This window comes from Chiloscyllium plagiosum, unplaced genomic scaffold (genome assembly GCF_037043375.1).
Source record: "Chiloscyllium plagiosum isolate Xiang-an unplaced genomic scaffold, Cpla_swu_hap1 HiC_scaffold_27, whole genome shotgun sequence".
NCBI lineage: Eukaryota > Metazoa > Chordata > Chondrichthyes > Orectolobiformes > Hemiscylliidae > Chiloscyllium > Chiloscyllium plagiosum.
In genome coordinates this window covers 52,419,849-52,436,141 of record NW_028270165.1, presented here as the reverse complement: position 1 = coordinate 52,436,141, position 16,293 = coordinate 52,419,849, and the positions used below count along the sequence as shown (strand labels likewise).

Genomic DNA, 16,293 nt, shown 5'->3' with positions numbered 1-16,293 from the left:
AATTGTGTTCAATTCAGTTCCGTCCATTTCAATTCAATTTAGCTCAGTTCCATTTTGTTCCGTTCAATTTGATTCACTTCAGTTCCACTCAGTTCAGTTCAGTTCAATCCCATTCAATTCTGTTAACTCCGCTTCAGCTTTTTGGACATGCCCACATCCTCCGCTGTACCCCAGGCAAGGGGTTCTTCGGCAGGACTGGGATCCTCTCAAGGGTGGACAGCAGCGACCCTGGGGTTCCTCCGGTCGCCCCCCACCATTTCTCAAACAAACTGCCACGTCATGCCACGGTCCATGCCATCCCGGGACGGTCGGGACCTCCACAGTTTGTTCTTCTGGTTTCTTAGTCTTTTTCCAAAACATTGTTCTGTATCAAAATCTCTCCTCAATTGCGATTGACCCTGCTCGCAGCGCCAAAATGTTTTAAAAAATTCTCAAGGTCAGGTTCGTAGGAGAGTAGTCTGACACAGAACAAACGACCAAGAGGCGAGTCTGCTAGAATATGAGCATTTTATTCCCCGCAGCGTCGCCACAACCAGGTCTCATACTTACAACGGGTCTGGCTTATACTCACTCTACATGTTACCGGAACTGGGAGCCGTCAGTTCTCGTAGAGCGGTTGCCAACAACCCACACTCGGCGGTTAAACGTAACCCCGGAGCAGACTCACCGAACTGGAGACTTTTCCAGCTGATATACTCTTTTCCCGATATAAACATTCATGTGAACAGCAGAGCAAGGCTAAAAAACACATTCCATTCTGGTTACATACAGATAAGAAGATTCACACGGGGAGGTGTGTAATAAGATTCACACGGGACTAAGCAACACCTCCATTCCGGTTAGATTCACACATGTATTGGGACATAATTTTTAACCGTTACACCACAGTTTGTTGTGGCAATAGAGGAAGCCTAAGATGTTCTTGTCAGAAAGGGAGTGGGAAGGGGAATTAAAATGAGTGGTGATTGGGAGGTCTGGTCAGCCTCTGCAGACCCAGCTGTGATGCTCGCCAAACTGTTCCCCAAGTTTACACTGGGTCTTCCCAATGTAGATAAGACCACAATTTACAAACACGTGACAAATGCAGTATCTCAATGTGAAGTTATAGCCATTGCTGTGAAAAAAAAAGCAGAAAGGAGATGTATTGTTTAAATGGCGATATATTGGGATGTGGGGAAAGTGAGAACTGCAGATGCTGGAGATTAGAGTCAAAGTGTGGGGCTGGAAAAAGGCAGTAGGTCAGGCAGCATCCGAGGACCAGGAAAGTCGACATTTCGTTCCCGAGCACTTCATCAGGAATGATGTGTGGATGTGCAAAGGGGCCTCAGCATCCTTCTACACCAGTCACTGCCAGTTGTCAGACAGGTGCAGATGAAGAGCTTTTGCCTGAAATGTCGATTTTTCCTGTTCCTCAGATGCTGCCTGACTGGCTGTGCTTTTCCAGCATCACTCTAATCTCGACTCTGATTTCCAGCATCTTCAGTCCTCACTTTTGCCTGGACAGGTGCAGCAAGCAATCAGGGCCTGAAGAAGGGCCTGTGCCCGAAACGTCGAATCTCCTGTTCCCTGGATGCTGCCTGACCTGCTGTGCTGTTCCAGCAATAAAGTTTCAACAGCAAGCAATCAGCAAGGCAAGGGGTATATTAACAAGAGGAATTGCGTTCAGAAGTGGGGATGTCTTCCTGCGTTAGGGGGTCATTGAATATTATTCAAGGCTGAGTTCATCTGATTTTTGAACACCAAAGAAGTGGATGTTTCTGGGGGAAGGCAAGTAAATGATTTAACCCCAGTATAGAACAGTTACAGAGTCAGACACCAACAAAACCAGACCCTTTAGTCAAACTAGTCTAAGGCCGACTATATTCACAAACTAAACTAATTCCACCTACCTGTGATTGGCACATATTCCTCCGAACCTTTCCTATTCATATACTTATCCAAATACCTTTTAAATGTTGTTACTCAACCTGCATCCACATTCATTCCACATACAAACCAATCTGTGTAAAAAGAAAAGTGCCCCCCCCCCCCGCCTTTTTAAAATCCTTTCTCCTCGCACCTTCAAATTCGCTGCCTAAACTTGAAACCCCCACCTTAGGGAAAGGATACCAGCGGTCACCTCATCTCTGCCCCTCGTGATTTTATAAACCTCTGTCAGGTCACCTCTAAACCTCCTGTGATCCAGTGAACAAGTCCCAAACTATTCATCTTGATGGTTGTGAATCTGCCGATAATCTGTTGAATGTTGGTGCAGGCTTGGAAGACCAAACAGCCTACTCCTGCTTCCAATGCACTCTGTGTGTGTCCAGGACAGCAAGAGAACATAAGGCATCGGAGCAGAAATTGGACCATTCAAGGTTTGCTCTGCCATTCAATCATGGCTGATAGGTTCCTCAGCCACATTCTCCCACTTCATCTCCGTAACCCTCCATCACCTTGAGACTCAAGAACGTCTCCATCTCAATCTTGAATGTCCTCGGTGACCTGGCCTGCACAGCCTTCTGTGGCAGTGAATTCCATAGATTCACTGCTGTCTGGCTGAAGAAGTTTCTCCTTATCTCCATGCTGAAAGGTCTTCCCTTTACTCTAAGGCTGTGCCCACTGGTTCTAATCCCTCCAACCAATGGAAACACCTTTCCAAATTCCACTCTGTCCAGGCTGTTCAGTATTCCTTGTTTCAATTAGGTCCCCACCCCCGTCTCCACCCTGAGTGTGGGTCTGTTAATCAGCATGAAGCAGACCCTTCAGGATGAGGTCCAGCAGGGATTAGGTTCAGCAAACTGAGAACGGAGAGAGGGTGTGTGGGGTGGAGATTTTCAACTTCAAAGGAATAAGAGAGGAAACAGAGTTCACTATGAATGAGAATTGATCAGGTGAGCTGATGGGCCAAGAAGTGGCAGTTTCGTTTAAGAGGTGTGTAGTTTGCATTTTGGTCAAGCAATCCAGGCAGGACTGACACCGTTAAGGGGAGTGTTGCAGAACAAAGAGACCTTGGAATGCAGGTCCATAGTTCCTTGAAAGTGGAGTCACCGGAAGACAGGATAGTGAAGGAGGCATTTGGTATGCTTTCTTTTATTGGTCAGAGCAGAGAGTACAGGAATTGGGAGGTCATGTTGCAGCTGTGTAAGTCCACATTTGGAAGACTGCATTCATTTCTGGTCTCCCTGTTATAGAAAAGATGTTGTGAAACTTTGAACGGGGTCGGAAAAGATTTTTAAGGCTCCTGTCAGAGTTGGAGGGTTCGAGCTACAGGGAGAGACTCAAATGGCTGGGGATATTTTCCCTAGAGCACTGGAGGCTGAAGGGTGACCTTATAGACGTTCGTAAGGGGCATGGATAGGGTGAATAACCAAGTTACTTTTGCCAAAGTAGAAAGGTCCAAACTAGAAAGTATATGTTTGAGGTGAGGAAGAATTTTAAAAGGCATTTGGATGGGTACATGAAAAGGAAGGGTTTTGAGGGAAATGAGCCACATGCAGGCAAATTGGATTAGGTTGATTTAGGATATCTGTTTGGCCGGACAAGTTGAACCAAATGGGCTGTTTCCGTGCTGTATGACTCTAATCTTTGGTGAAAGCAGAAGTGTGATTGTGAAGGCTGGAGTTTCAGAGCAGCTTTCAAAGATGTTTTGCCCTTAATGGGAACAGAAGAAGTTACAATGAAATCTTGCATTTGTGAGACAGCAACTGAATGAGTTGCATCCAGGATTTTGGTGGAAAGTGGGAATTCATTGCACTGTGGGGATGAAGCTCTACCTATTGAGTAATTTCTGCTGGTGAATGAAACCAGGCCTCAAGATTAGGAGGAGTAAATTTAGGACAGAGATGAGGAGGAACTGCTTTTCCTGGAGAGTAGTGAATCTATGGAATTCTCTGCCCAAAGAAGCAGTAGAGGCAGCTTCATTAAGAATATTCAAGACACAGTTGGATGGGTTTTTGCAATGGTAGGGGAATTAAGGGTAGTTGGGATAATGCAAGGAGGAGGAGCTGAGAGAATGGATAGATCAGCAATGATCTTAATGAATGGCGGAGCGGCTGGATGGGCCAAATGGCCCTACTCCTGCTTCTATTACCCCGAAACTATAACCCTGCATTTTCCATGGCTAACCCACCTAACATGCACGTCCCTGGACATTATGGCCAATCCAAATCAAGGCCAGTGAGTAATGTAGTGATGTGGAAAATGAACATCAGAGAACAATTGAAAGGGACAAGGAGAGTAAATGTACCAGCAATCAAAACTAGATTCTAAAGATCACAAAAATTGAAACTAAAAATGGTGTGTCTAAATGTGTGCTGCATTGTAACAAAAGTGAATGAATTGACTACATACATTGAAGTGAAAAATTGCGATCTGACACTTCTACAGAGACATGGCTTCAGGATGACAAGGATTGGATCCTGAATATTGAGGGTGTCCTCAAATGGGAAGTTAGGTAAAGGTGGAGGGTTGGCACTGCTAATCAAAGCACTGATCACAGGGTCGTCTGGTGTCAGCTCAGATTTCAGGTCCTGATTTCTCTGTCCTCTGTTGATCTCCCTGTTCCCTTCTACACCTTCTGGAACAATAAAACATTCAGTCAATCAAGCCCCAACCCACAATCTCCCAGCCTGTCAACATCCAGGCAAGTGTAGTCACAGCAGGGAATCACACAAGGAAAATGAAATCAAATTTGAAATAAATAGGTGCTTGTGTTTAATGTTTGTTCATTAGCAAGTAAACCAGAAATAGAGCTCTCCCAGGATTCTTATACTGCCCTATTTGAGGAATTCTCTTCCCCCTTATATCTAACTATTAGTACCCAGCTATGATTTACAACAATACTTACACCAACAGAAGTAAGGCATCTGTTCTCAAATAGGTAGAGACATACAGGATGGAAATAGACATTTTTCTCTCTCCTGACCACACCGCACCGCACCGCACTACACTTCACTTGCACAGCTGGTCTAAAATGTCACTTTTTGTTATAAAACTTTCAGTTCTCTTGAGAAGGTGCCTTACAGGTATTTCTGGGATTTGCATGTTAATGATGCCTGCAACCCAATCGAAAAGATGAAAGACTGAACAATCCAGGTTTGTTCAACATGTCATTTCAATGACATGGACTGTCATGTTTTTCCATAAATTCTATGTCTTATGACCTTATTCTTGACAACCACCTAATGAAGGAGCAGCGCTCCAAATGCTAGTGCTTCCAAACAAACCTGTTAGTCTCCAAGCTGGTGTTGTGTGATTTTTAACTTTATCCATTTTAGGGGGGGATTTGCAATACAAAATTATCCATGGTGTGTAGGGATGTGCAGGTTAGGGTGGATTGGCAGTTCTAAATTACCCATAGTGCCCAGGGATGTGCAGGTTAGGTGCATAAGTCAGGAGCGTTAGTATTGTTAGAAACAAGTTTAATAAAATTTAGACGAGACCACCAAAACTGGAAACAAGACAATTTATTCTACGATCTTGCAAGAAAGGGCATCAAATGCAGAAGCAAATGAGCAAATTAGAACTTAGGTTAGTGTACAGTTGAGCTGAGTGAGGGCATCTCTCCAGACTTCTAATTACCCAATCTCTCTTACTGTACCAGACCACTGAGGAGAAAGTGAGGTCTGCAGATGCTGGAGATCACAGCTGAAAATGTGTTGCTGGAAAAGCGCAGCAGGTCAGGCAGCATCCAGGGAACAGGAGAATCGACGTTTAGGGCATAAGCCCTTCCAGACCACTGCCCAGCTGCACTCCACCCTTATTACTTGCCCCTTCCCCAGGTTGGCAACCTTCCTTTCTGTAAATGCTGACACATACATTTATTTTGTCAAGATCTGGTTTCACATTTTGTATCAATTCTGCTGGTACATTCCATCCTCGGACATTTCATTAACTTGTATCATTTTGTATAGCTCAAACATTTCGGTTATCTCAGCTTTTTGCTGAAAGCATAACTTTACAAAAAGAACTTTTTGTTATAGTAATTACACACCAAAGTTAGCATTTAATTAACCACAATTATACACTAAATTCACTAAAGTCCCTAAATACCTGCAGGGTTAATAGTTCTCTTGCTGTACCCCTTTTCTGTATGTTTTTTCTATATCTGCAAAAACATACTTTACCCATTTCTAACAATTCCCCCATTTCTTTTCTTAACCGTTTGTTGTTTTTGCAATCTTATGTTTTGCCCTTTTTTCACCCTATGGTGTCGAGGTTCACAATCTAGTCATTTCTGTCCTTCTAAGTTTGTACCATAATTGGTTGTTGTCCTCCCAAAGACATTACCAGCTTAGTCATTATCCATTTTAACATATTAAACCCTATCAGTAAACCTACAATTATTAGTAGCACATAAATGCCTAAATTCACTAACCGTTTTCCCACCCGGTCAATCTCCAGTTACCCCATCCCCATCCTTCATCTTTTCGGAGTTCATCTTCAATTTGTCTTATATTGCTTATCTTTTTCTTTACTATTTCTGCCTTATCTTCCACTATGGAAGAGATGTCTGGGATGAAGGTGCAGCATTCTTTACCAATCAGAGCACAGGTTCCCCCTTTTTCGGCCAAAAGATAGTCTAAAGCCATTCTATTCTGTAAATCTGTCAGTCTTGTGGCAATCATTTCAGTGATTATGGCCGATATTTGGGATTGAGTTTCTCCCATCGCGTCGGTGGTATCATTAATTAAATTTTTAAGGGCAGCTGCTATTTCTGTATTTCCACCCCTGCCCTTGTAGTGCTGTAGTTTGGGAGTAGTGTCCACAGTAGACGGTCTCCTTCTGAGACCTCTCTGGTCTTGCGTCTTATCCCCCCTTCCTTTCTCAGGTTGGGCTCAAGCTTTTCTATTCGGAGGTGAGGGACTATATAAGCGAGGTAACAGCAGCCACTCCAACCTTTCTGGTTTTGGGGAAGTGTTTCGTCAACTTCATAACATGACACATTTGATCACACGAACATATTTTTCCCCGGGATGGATAGGCCTTCAGACCGCATACCCAATATGTTCCGTTTAATATTTGGGGAGTGGTCATGGCAGTGGCTTGACTGGTGTGGACACAAGATGATTTTCCTAGTTGGAAAGGTGCAGCATCATTCTGATTACAGAAACAGGTGGTATTTACTGCTCCTTTCGGTGGGGAAATTCTAAGACTATCAATCGTGCCCTGATGTTTTGGAGCTGGCCTTGGGAACCATCCCGCAAAGCTATATTTGCTCCTTTCAGATCTCCACTTTGTATTATTTGAACCCACATCAAATTATTGTACATCGTACACTTTTTTTAGTGAGCAATATTACTGAGGGGGAGATTCCAGATTCGCCATGGTGTGGGACCTCTGCACAGACCCAACAGTCGGCAAGTCCCTCTTGTTTAGCATAATTCTGGCACAGCGTAGTGAAGTGATTTTTCGCATTTCCTTGAATAGTTAGTACTACTATCGTTACAATACTATACCAGTATCTACCCATCTCTGAACTCTGCCTACTGTCCTGTCTTAACATTTTAGGTGTCACACAGCCCTTACAATCAATAACAATATGTATATCAGCAAACGTTAAAAGAGTCTTTTGTCTCCGTTCATTCTTTCTTTCTTAACTTTCAGAGGGTTGTCTGTAGGATGAGCGTGCCACTCCGCCTTTGGGGCATTCACAGGACCTTTAACGCGAGTGTGATGACTCCACCCTTTCTCAGCAGTCCGAATAGCAGTTTCACTAGTCAGGAGAGTTAGGAATGGTCCCTCCCAGCACGGGTGCAGTTTGGTATCTTTCCAGGTCTTGATCAGGACCCAATTACCCGGTTGTATTCGATGTACTGCAAACTTGAATGGCAGTGTCTGTACCAACAGGCCTTTATTCCTAAGAATAGACAAAGAAGAGCCGAGTGCCACAGTATAGTTCTTTAAAAACTTATCATTGAACTCTGACCAGCCGTTAGGCAGTCTTTCAGCCTCGATAATGCTTCCCTCTATCCTGTCTACTACAGTATATTCATTGTGCTTTTTACCCTCAATCATCCGGGAGGACCCGTCGATAAACAACCGAGCTCCCGCATGCAACGGTACGTCTCTTAAGTTCATTCGCACTTTAGTCTGATATTCAGTAATATCAAGACAGTCATGTTCTGGATTTCCAGGGGCTACCCCCTTCTCTCCGCCACAGAAATGCAGCTGGATTCAAGCAACTGTCTGTGACTAACACAAGGTCATCCTGTTCTATTAAGATTGTCTCATATTTCAAGATCCTAGAGTCTGTGAACCATTGTCCTGCATTCTGATTTAAGAATTCTTTGCCTTTTACTCCAGAAACCTTGAGACCTTTGTTAGTTAATTTAACACCGCTAGGTCGAAAGCTTAGGGATGATCGTGCTGCTCCCGTATCCACTAAAAACACTGTTTCCTCTCCTTCAGGTCCCACCTTTAAATTTATCAAGGGTTCCCGGTGGGTCACAGGAGGAGGGAACCACTGACTCCCCTAATCTTCATCAAAAATCATCTATGATACCGCTTCTCTTTGTCGTCCTAACCTTGGACATTGTCTATCGTAATTTCTTCAACTGCTGCAACCATTATTTTAGCTTTTTGTTTTTGTTTTTGTTTCTCCTCTTCCCTTTTCACATACACTTTCTGTGCCTCATATAACAGATCATCTATCTGTTTTTCACTCCAGCCTTCTAATTTCTGTAATTTCTTTTCTATGTCCGGCCATGATTTAGTCACAAATTGGACCTTTATAAGTCCCTGTGCTACCGGATCATCGGGATTCATTCCCGAATATTTTCTAGTGGCTTCTTTTAATCTCTGTAAAAAGGATGACAGGGCTTCCTCCTTTTCCTGTCTTACTTCAAAAGCTTTAAAAGAATTTTGAGATTTAGGTGCTGCTTCTTTAATACCCAAAATGACCATTTCTCGAAAGTCCCTCATTTTTCCTCTATCGTGTTCATCCATACCCTTCCAATGGGGGTCTACATTGGGGAATTTGTTTTTGGCTGGTATCACTCCCTCACCTACCGGATGTCTCTTTTCCATTCCCTCAGAGCAGCGCTTCTAATCATGCCCCTTTCTTCTCCTGACCGTACCTGATGTGGGGTGCTGACTACTAAGGCTCCCCTGAAAGTAAGTTTCCGACTCTCCTCTACCAATAAGGCTATTGCTACCACTGCCTGCACACACACTGGCCAGTAATGTAGCTTTCCATTCTTTAATTAACAATGAATTAATGCAGCCATGTTTTAAATTAACCATGAATCAATAAGACAGGTCACTGAGAATGTATGAAGGAATCCTGCTAATTAATATTGATTCAGGCTAACACAATTGAATTATTATAAATATTAATTATTAATTATATATTTTTGCTCAAGCACATTCATTTATAAGAACCTCAACAGATTCAATAGCACCTTTTGCAGTTAATTAAATCCCCAATTTGGTGGCAATATCTCATCATGAACGCAAAACTGATTCTTCGTGCCTCTCATCACAAAACTGTTGCCATAATCCAATTAACTTTTGTTTTTGTTCCCACTCCCTTGGGCTTAAAATTTAAGGATGACCTTGCTGTCCCCATATTGACTAGGAAAACTACGTCCTCTTTGTAAGGTGCCATCTTTAAATTTATCAAGGGTTCCTGGTGGGTACCCGGGGGCAGGAACTCCTGACACCCCCATTTTTCATCAAGGTTCATAAACGATACTGCCTTTACTTCCGTTTTCGGATCTGGACACTCTCTCTTAAAGTGACCTGTCTTTCCACAGTAATAACATCCCGCCTGTGGGGATTTCCACTTTGATCCTTCTTCCTGTCTACCAGACCCCTTAACATCTCCTCCCCGATCCTTTCTCCTCCCTTTTGTAACATCTCCTCACCCAATGTTTTGTTTAAACCTTGATTCTTTTAAAGAAATATTGCAATTTTTCTTGCTCCCTGTAATCTCAAATACAATTTATCAATTGATGCTTGCTTTTCTTTAAAGCCTGTTCCTAACTATACATTTTGGAATCTTACTTGTAAATATATATTTATATATTATAAATTCTTTTATTCAGTGTTTAATATTCAAAATGCAAAATGCACACAGTTCCCAACTCTGAAATCCACCACAATCACCCGGTTCCAGTCCCCTGATTCAAATCCAAAACTAGTCCTCCCAAGTAGTCCTGACCAGTCATTGCTCAATTGCAATGCTATAGATCGTGAAATAACCAGAGCTGCCTTAAAAGGATTTGTCTATTCAAGTTAAAACTTCAACTGTCCTCCATAAATCGCTTTTATGTAAGGACAAAAGGGATTAGTTAGAAACTGATAGTCAGGCAGTCATGACCTGTAAAAAGAACATTTTATTTCATAATCTTGCAAAATCCTAAACCTTAAAAGAAATCATGTTAAAATTTCCATAATAGAAATCAGATTCAAAACAATCCCGGATCTCAAGCTCCAGGGAACATTCAATCACCAACAAACAAATGTGCATTCACACTGAATCACAAAGGGTTAAACTTTCTACTAGCTGTACCGCTCTTTTCTCTCTCTCTCTCATACACACACACAGACACCATGTCTCACAGACACTTTGAGTTTCCCGCAACGACTCCTCTAGCTTTTGAATATTTTTCTGGGCGTCTGCCATAAGTTAGTTACAAAGTGCACCCTCAGTAGCCCTTCAGCTACTAGCCCTTCTGATACGAAGCATGATCTGATTCCTCCTGACTGTAAGGCTGTTTTTCATTGACATTTAATCTTTTTGTTTTTTATCCTTTCCTCCCGTCCGAGGATTGTACTTCCAATCTCTTAACATTTTTCCTAAAGGACTGTCCATTGGGATGTGGTCCTCGAACGTCCCTCTCATGTCCCCTTCTACATCTAAATTGCTATTCTTATTTCCCATTTTAATACTCGGCCGTTTTCTTTATATAATTTCAATTAACCTCTCTGAAGTTCGGTGTTACCTTCTTCCACACCCACTTCAGGGTCCTAATCTCCGCGTGGGGGTTTCCCTTCTTAATAACCGGTCTAAGGCTGGGTGATCGAATCAGTTAGACACCTTATTTGTTAGATTAACCTAGCCAATTAAAGACCTTTATTCTCTATTTTTTTAAGTTGCCAATTCCCCCCGTACTTCTCGTACGGAACCGACCACCAAAGTAATACTTAAAGGTCAATTTTCATACCTTGGTCTGTGCACATATATTACTTGGTCGAATGCGCACCCCGTCCCGCGGCAATACCAGACAGCAAAATACGTTGTCAATCGAGGTCGCCCGAAATTTACCTTTATCCGGGTCTTATGTACACAAGAGTAACCTGACTGAACCACCACGTCTTACTGCCCTTCGCACCGCGGCGAAACAGCAAGTAATGCTGCAAATCCCGGCCGCCCGCGAATGTGGGTCTTACGTCCATAAGAGTTACCCGACCAAACCGCCGTGTCATAGTGCGCCTCGCTCGTGGCAAAGACTGACAACAAAACAAAACCCGCTGCCTCCCCCAGTCACCCAGATATAACTTATTTAAGACCTTTTTCTTACCCGGGTCTTGTGCACAAGAGTTACCCGACCGACCCCGCTGCATTGCGTCTGCCCGTCCTGTCTCCAGGGTCTCCCAGTCCGGATCACGCTCGCCCAGAGCTGCCTCGGCAACAAGGGGAAACTAGAGATCGCCGAAATCAGCGAGGTGCACCATCTCCGTTTCTCCAAGAATGCCGAGCGACCGGAGCTTGGGATCCCGGAACACGCCCCCAAATCTTTTAGAAACAAGTTTAATAAAATTTAGACGAGACCACCAAAACTGGAAACAAGACAATTTATTCTACGATCTTGCACGAAAGGGCATCAAATGCAGAAGCAAATGAGCAAATTAGCACTCAGGTTAGTGTACAGTTATACCCTTTGAGCTGAGTGAGGGCATGTCTCCAGACTCCTAATTACCCAATCTCTCTTACTGTACCAGACCACTTCCCAGCTGCGCTCCACCCTTATTACTTCCCCCTTCCCCAGGTTGGCAACCATCCTTTCTGTAAATGCTGACACATACATTTATTTTGTCAAGATCTGGTTTCACATTTTGTATCAATTCTGCTGGTACATTCCATCCTCGGACATTTCATTAACTTGTATCGTTTTGTGTAGCTCAAGCATTTCAGTTATCTCAGCTTTTTGCTGAAAGCATAATTTTACAAAAATAATTTTTTGTTATAGTAATTACACACCAATGTTAGCATTTAATTAACCACAATTATACACTGAAAAGTCCCTAAATACCTGCAGGGTTAATAGTTCTCTTGCTGTACCCCTTTTCTGTATGCTTTTTCTACATCTGCAAAAACAACACTTTACCCCATTTCGAACAGTTTTGAGCAAAAAGGCTAGGGGAATGGTTGAGGGTGAGTTACCCTTTGGAGGGTCGGTGTGGACTCGTTGCGCCGAGTGGCCTGCTTCTACACTGGGGATTCTCTGAAGGGAAGGAATTTTTGCAAACTGTGCAGGGCAGCACAGGCGGAGTGCGGGGTCCCGCTTCCGGCCGAGCCCCGCATCTCGTCCCGCCCCTTTCTCTTGCCCCGTCTCCCATACCCTCCCCCACCCCCGACCCATTGATGGCGTCACAATGCGCGGAAGTGGCCCTGTCAGTTTCAGAGTGAAACTCCCTCCCTCTGGAGGAATTGTTCATCCTGGGAAGGCGAGAGAGGGGAGGGGTGGAAATCTGTTCACTTGTAGCAGCTGGAGTGAATCCAGGGAGGGAGCAGATTCTGCAAACTCAGCTATGTGTCTTAATTACCTGGGCGAGGAGGGATGGAAGGATGGGGTGGGGCTGTTTTCCCCAAAGTCTGAAGGGTGACATTACAGACATTTTATAGAATCCTGAGGGGCATGGATAGGGTCAATACTCAAGGTCTTTTCTTTCAGATAGGGGAGTCCAGAACGAGAGGGTAAGAGGTTTCCGGTAAGGCCGGGGTGGAGAGATGTAAAAGAGATCTTAGGGGAAACTTTTTTGATGGAGAGGGTGGTGCAGTTATGGAATGAGCTGCCAGATGAGGTGGTGGGTTCTGGTACAATTCCAGCAGTTAAAAGGCACTTGGATGGGTGTATGAATACGAAGGGTTCAGTGGATCGGGGCCAAATGATGGCAAATGCGACTGGAGTCATAGAGATGTACAGCACGGAAACAGATCCTTTGGTCCAACTCATTCTTGCCGAACAGATAGCCAACCCAATTTAGTCCCAGCTGTCAGCACCCGGCCCATATAGGGGCCAAGTGATGGCAAATGTGGCTAGATTAATGTAGGATATCTGGTCAGCTCGGACAAGTTGGGCCAAAGGGTCTGTTTCCGTGCTGTATGACTCTAATTATCTTTGGTGAAAGCAGAAGTGTGGTTGTGCAGACTGGGCTTTCAGAGCAGCTTTCAAAGATGTTTTGCCCTGACTGGGAGCAGAAGAGTTTCACTGACGTGTGTCGGTGTTAATGTCTTGATGTCTCAATTGCTCCCACCTTCCTGGGGACGTTAACCATTTTGTTCCACAAATAGCTGCATTGCAGGTTACCCCATGAATTGACACACTTATGTTTGCTTCCCAGAATCAGACCTGCTCACTGTCAACTGTATCCCAGTGTTGTGGAGTTATCCAAAATGCAGAGAGATGACAGTCTTGACGTTTTTGCTTTTCTGCCCCTTTAAGATTCTGAATCAGCACCTTCAGGGAATTAGTTAGAGTGGAGTGAGAACAGAGGGGAAGGGAGAGTGGGATGGTGCTTTCAATTTTGTGGAATAACAAAAGAAAAGAATATTCCACAGAAAGTAGAATTCCTTGTTCAGAATTTCTACCCTGCACTGACAGTGATGGCTTTTGTAATCTCTTTTTACAGAGCATTTGAAGATCTGAAGATGGAAGTTTCAAAATCAACAGATGAAGGCCTTATGCCCAAAATGTTGACTCTCCTGCTCCTCAGCTGCTGCCTGACCTGCTGTGCTTTTCCAGCGCCACACTTTCTGACTCTCCAGTGTCTGCAGTCCTCACTTTGACAGTCACTCAATCCATCGGGATTGCAACGGTTTTCAACTATGATTCTGTGAGAAGGAGCAAAGCGTTTTGGTTCCTGTTTGAGTACGTTTTCAGCATCAGTGGGACTGGATGAGAGACCCTACCATTGCAGTGCACTGAGTGTGGAGCCTGAAGCGGTTATATGGCCTGGAAAGAGGAATTCACAGTGGGGAATAGGCTCTGCACACGTTTGTGTGTGGCTGAAGCTCCAGCCATGGAGAAACCAGAAGAATCCCGCCCCGTGGAGAAACCGTGGAAGTGTGGCGACTGCAAAAAAGGCTTCAGTTTCCCGTCTGCTCTGGAGACTCATCGGCACAGCCACACTGGGGAGAGGCGATTCCCCTGCCCTGTCTGTGGGAAGGGCTTCAGCGATTCCACCAACCTCCACACCCACCAGCGGGTCCACATGGGGGAGAGGCCCTTCAGCTGCCACAAGTGTGGGAAGGCCTTTTCCCAGGCCTCCAACCTCCAGACCCACCAGCGAGTCCACACAGGGGAGAGGCCCTTTAGCTGCCCTGAGTGTGGGAAGGCCTTTACCAATGCCTCCAACCTCCAGACCCACCGGCGAGTCCACACGGGGGAGAGGCCCTTCAGCTGCCTCGAGTGTGGGAAGGCCTTCAGCAATTCCTCCCACCTGCTGACCCACCGGCGGGTCCACACAGGGGAGAGGCCCTTCAGCTGCCTCAAGTGCGGGAAGGCCTTCAGGAATTCCTCCCACTTGCTGACCCACCAGCGGGTCCACACGGGGGAGAGGCCCTTCAGCTGCCCTGAATGTGGAAAGGCCTTCAGCAATTCCTCCCACCTGCGGAGCCACCAGTGGGTCCACACAGGGGAGAGACCCTTCAGCTGCCCCGAGTGTGGGAAGGCCTTCAGTAATTCCTCCCACCTGCTGAGGCACCAGCAGGTCCACACCGGGGAGAGGCCCTTCAGCTGCCCTGAATGCGGGAAGGCCTTCAGTAATTCCTCCACCCTGCTGAGGCACCAGCAGGTCCACACCGGGGAGAGGCCCTTCAGCTGCCCTGAGTGCGGGAAGGCCTTCACCAATTCTTCTAACCTGCTAGGCCACCAGCAGGTCCACACTGGGAAGAGGCTGTTCCCTTGCACAGAGTGTGGGAAGGCCTTCAGGTATTCTTCTCACTTGTTGACCCACTGGCGGGTCCACACCGGGGAGAGGCCCTTCAGCTGCCCCGAGTGTGGGAAGGCCTTCAGGCATTCCACTAACCTGCTGACCCATCGGCGGGTCCACACAGAGGAGAGGCCATTCCCATGCCACGAGTGCGGGAAGGCCTTCAGCAATTCCTCTAACCTGCTGAGGCACCAGCGGGTCCACACGGGGGAGAGGCCCTTTCGCTGCCCCGAGTACGGGAAGGCCTTCACCCGCTCCTCCTACCTGCGGAGCCACCAGCGAGTTCATGTGCCATCGCAGGGGGATTTGAAGGAATGACGGCCAAGTACCATTATCGACTGGACTATCAATCTGATTCCGGGGACTCCCGGGTTCGATTCCCACTGCAGCAGATGGTGGAATTGGAATTTAGTCAGAAATCTGGAGTTCAGAATCTAACGGTGAAACCATTGTCGGTGGAGTGGGGGTGGAAGAAAACTCCCACCTGATTCACGCAGTTCTTTTTTAGGGAGAGGATTCACTCAGTCGTCCCAGCTGCATCCTTTACCTGATCTGGCCTACACGTGACTCCAGATCCACAGCAGTATGATTGACTCTGCACTGTCTATCCAACTTACTTGGATACAGGATACGGGTTGAAAATGCTGAGTGAGGCAATAATTTCTCCAGGTTAAGAGTGTACCAAGGATCCAATTACAAAGGGCAACTTGGTGGTGACCGATAATGAAGAAAGTGAGGGGTTGGAGGGAGTGTGTGCACTTTGACTGTGAGCTGTTTTTAAAACATTGCTACTTTTTCTATGCCTTTCTGCTGGGAGATTCTGAAGCTGTAACAAAGTTGGGTCGCAATAAAGATTACCTGAACTTCACGCCAAGTTCAGACTCTCATTGAAAGCTTTGAATTGCAACCAGGTTTTTGTTTTAAAACTGCTCATTTCTTACAGGTGAAAGTGAGAACTGCTGATGCTGGAGATCAGAGTCAAGATTAGAGTGGTGCTGGCAATGCACAGCAGGTCAGGCAGCATCCAAGGAGCAGGAAAATCTACATTTTTCAGGCAATGTTGATTTTCCTGCTCCTCAGATGCTGCCTGACCTGTTGTGCTCATTTCTGACAGTCTCCTGTACTATGTTTCCAATGTTGTGTATTGGTTGC

General features: G+C 45.3%; 1 protein-coding gene across 1 annotated transcript in view; it reads left to right on the top strand.

Annotated features, from left to right (window-relative positions):
* The first annotated feature begins 14,157 nt into the window (after window positions 1-14,157).
* LOC148144054 (uncharacterized) overlaps window positions 14,158-16,293 on the top strand; it is a 59,716-nt gene continuing 57,580 nt past the window's right edge. The window contains 1 exon segment of the mRNA XM_087975296.1: window positions 14,158-15,429. Within this exon segment, the coding sequence (XP_087831422.1) occupies window positions 14,158-15,429 (1,272 nt within the window).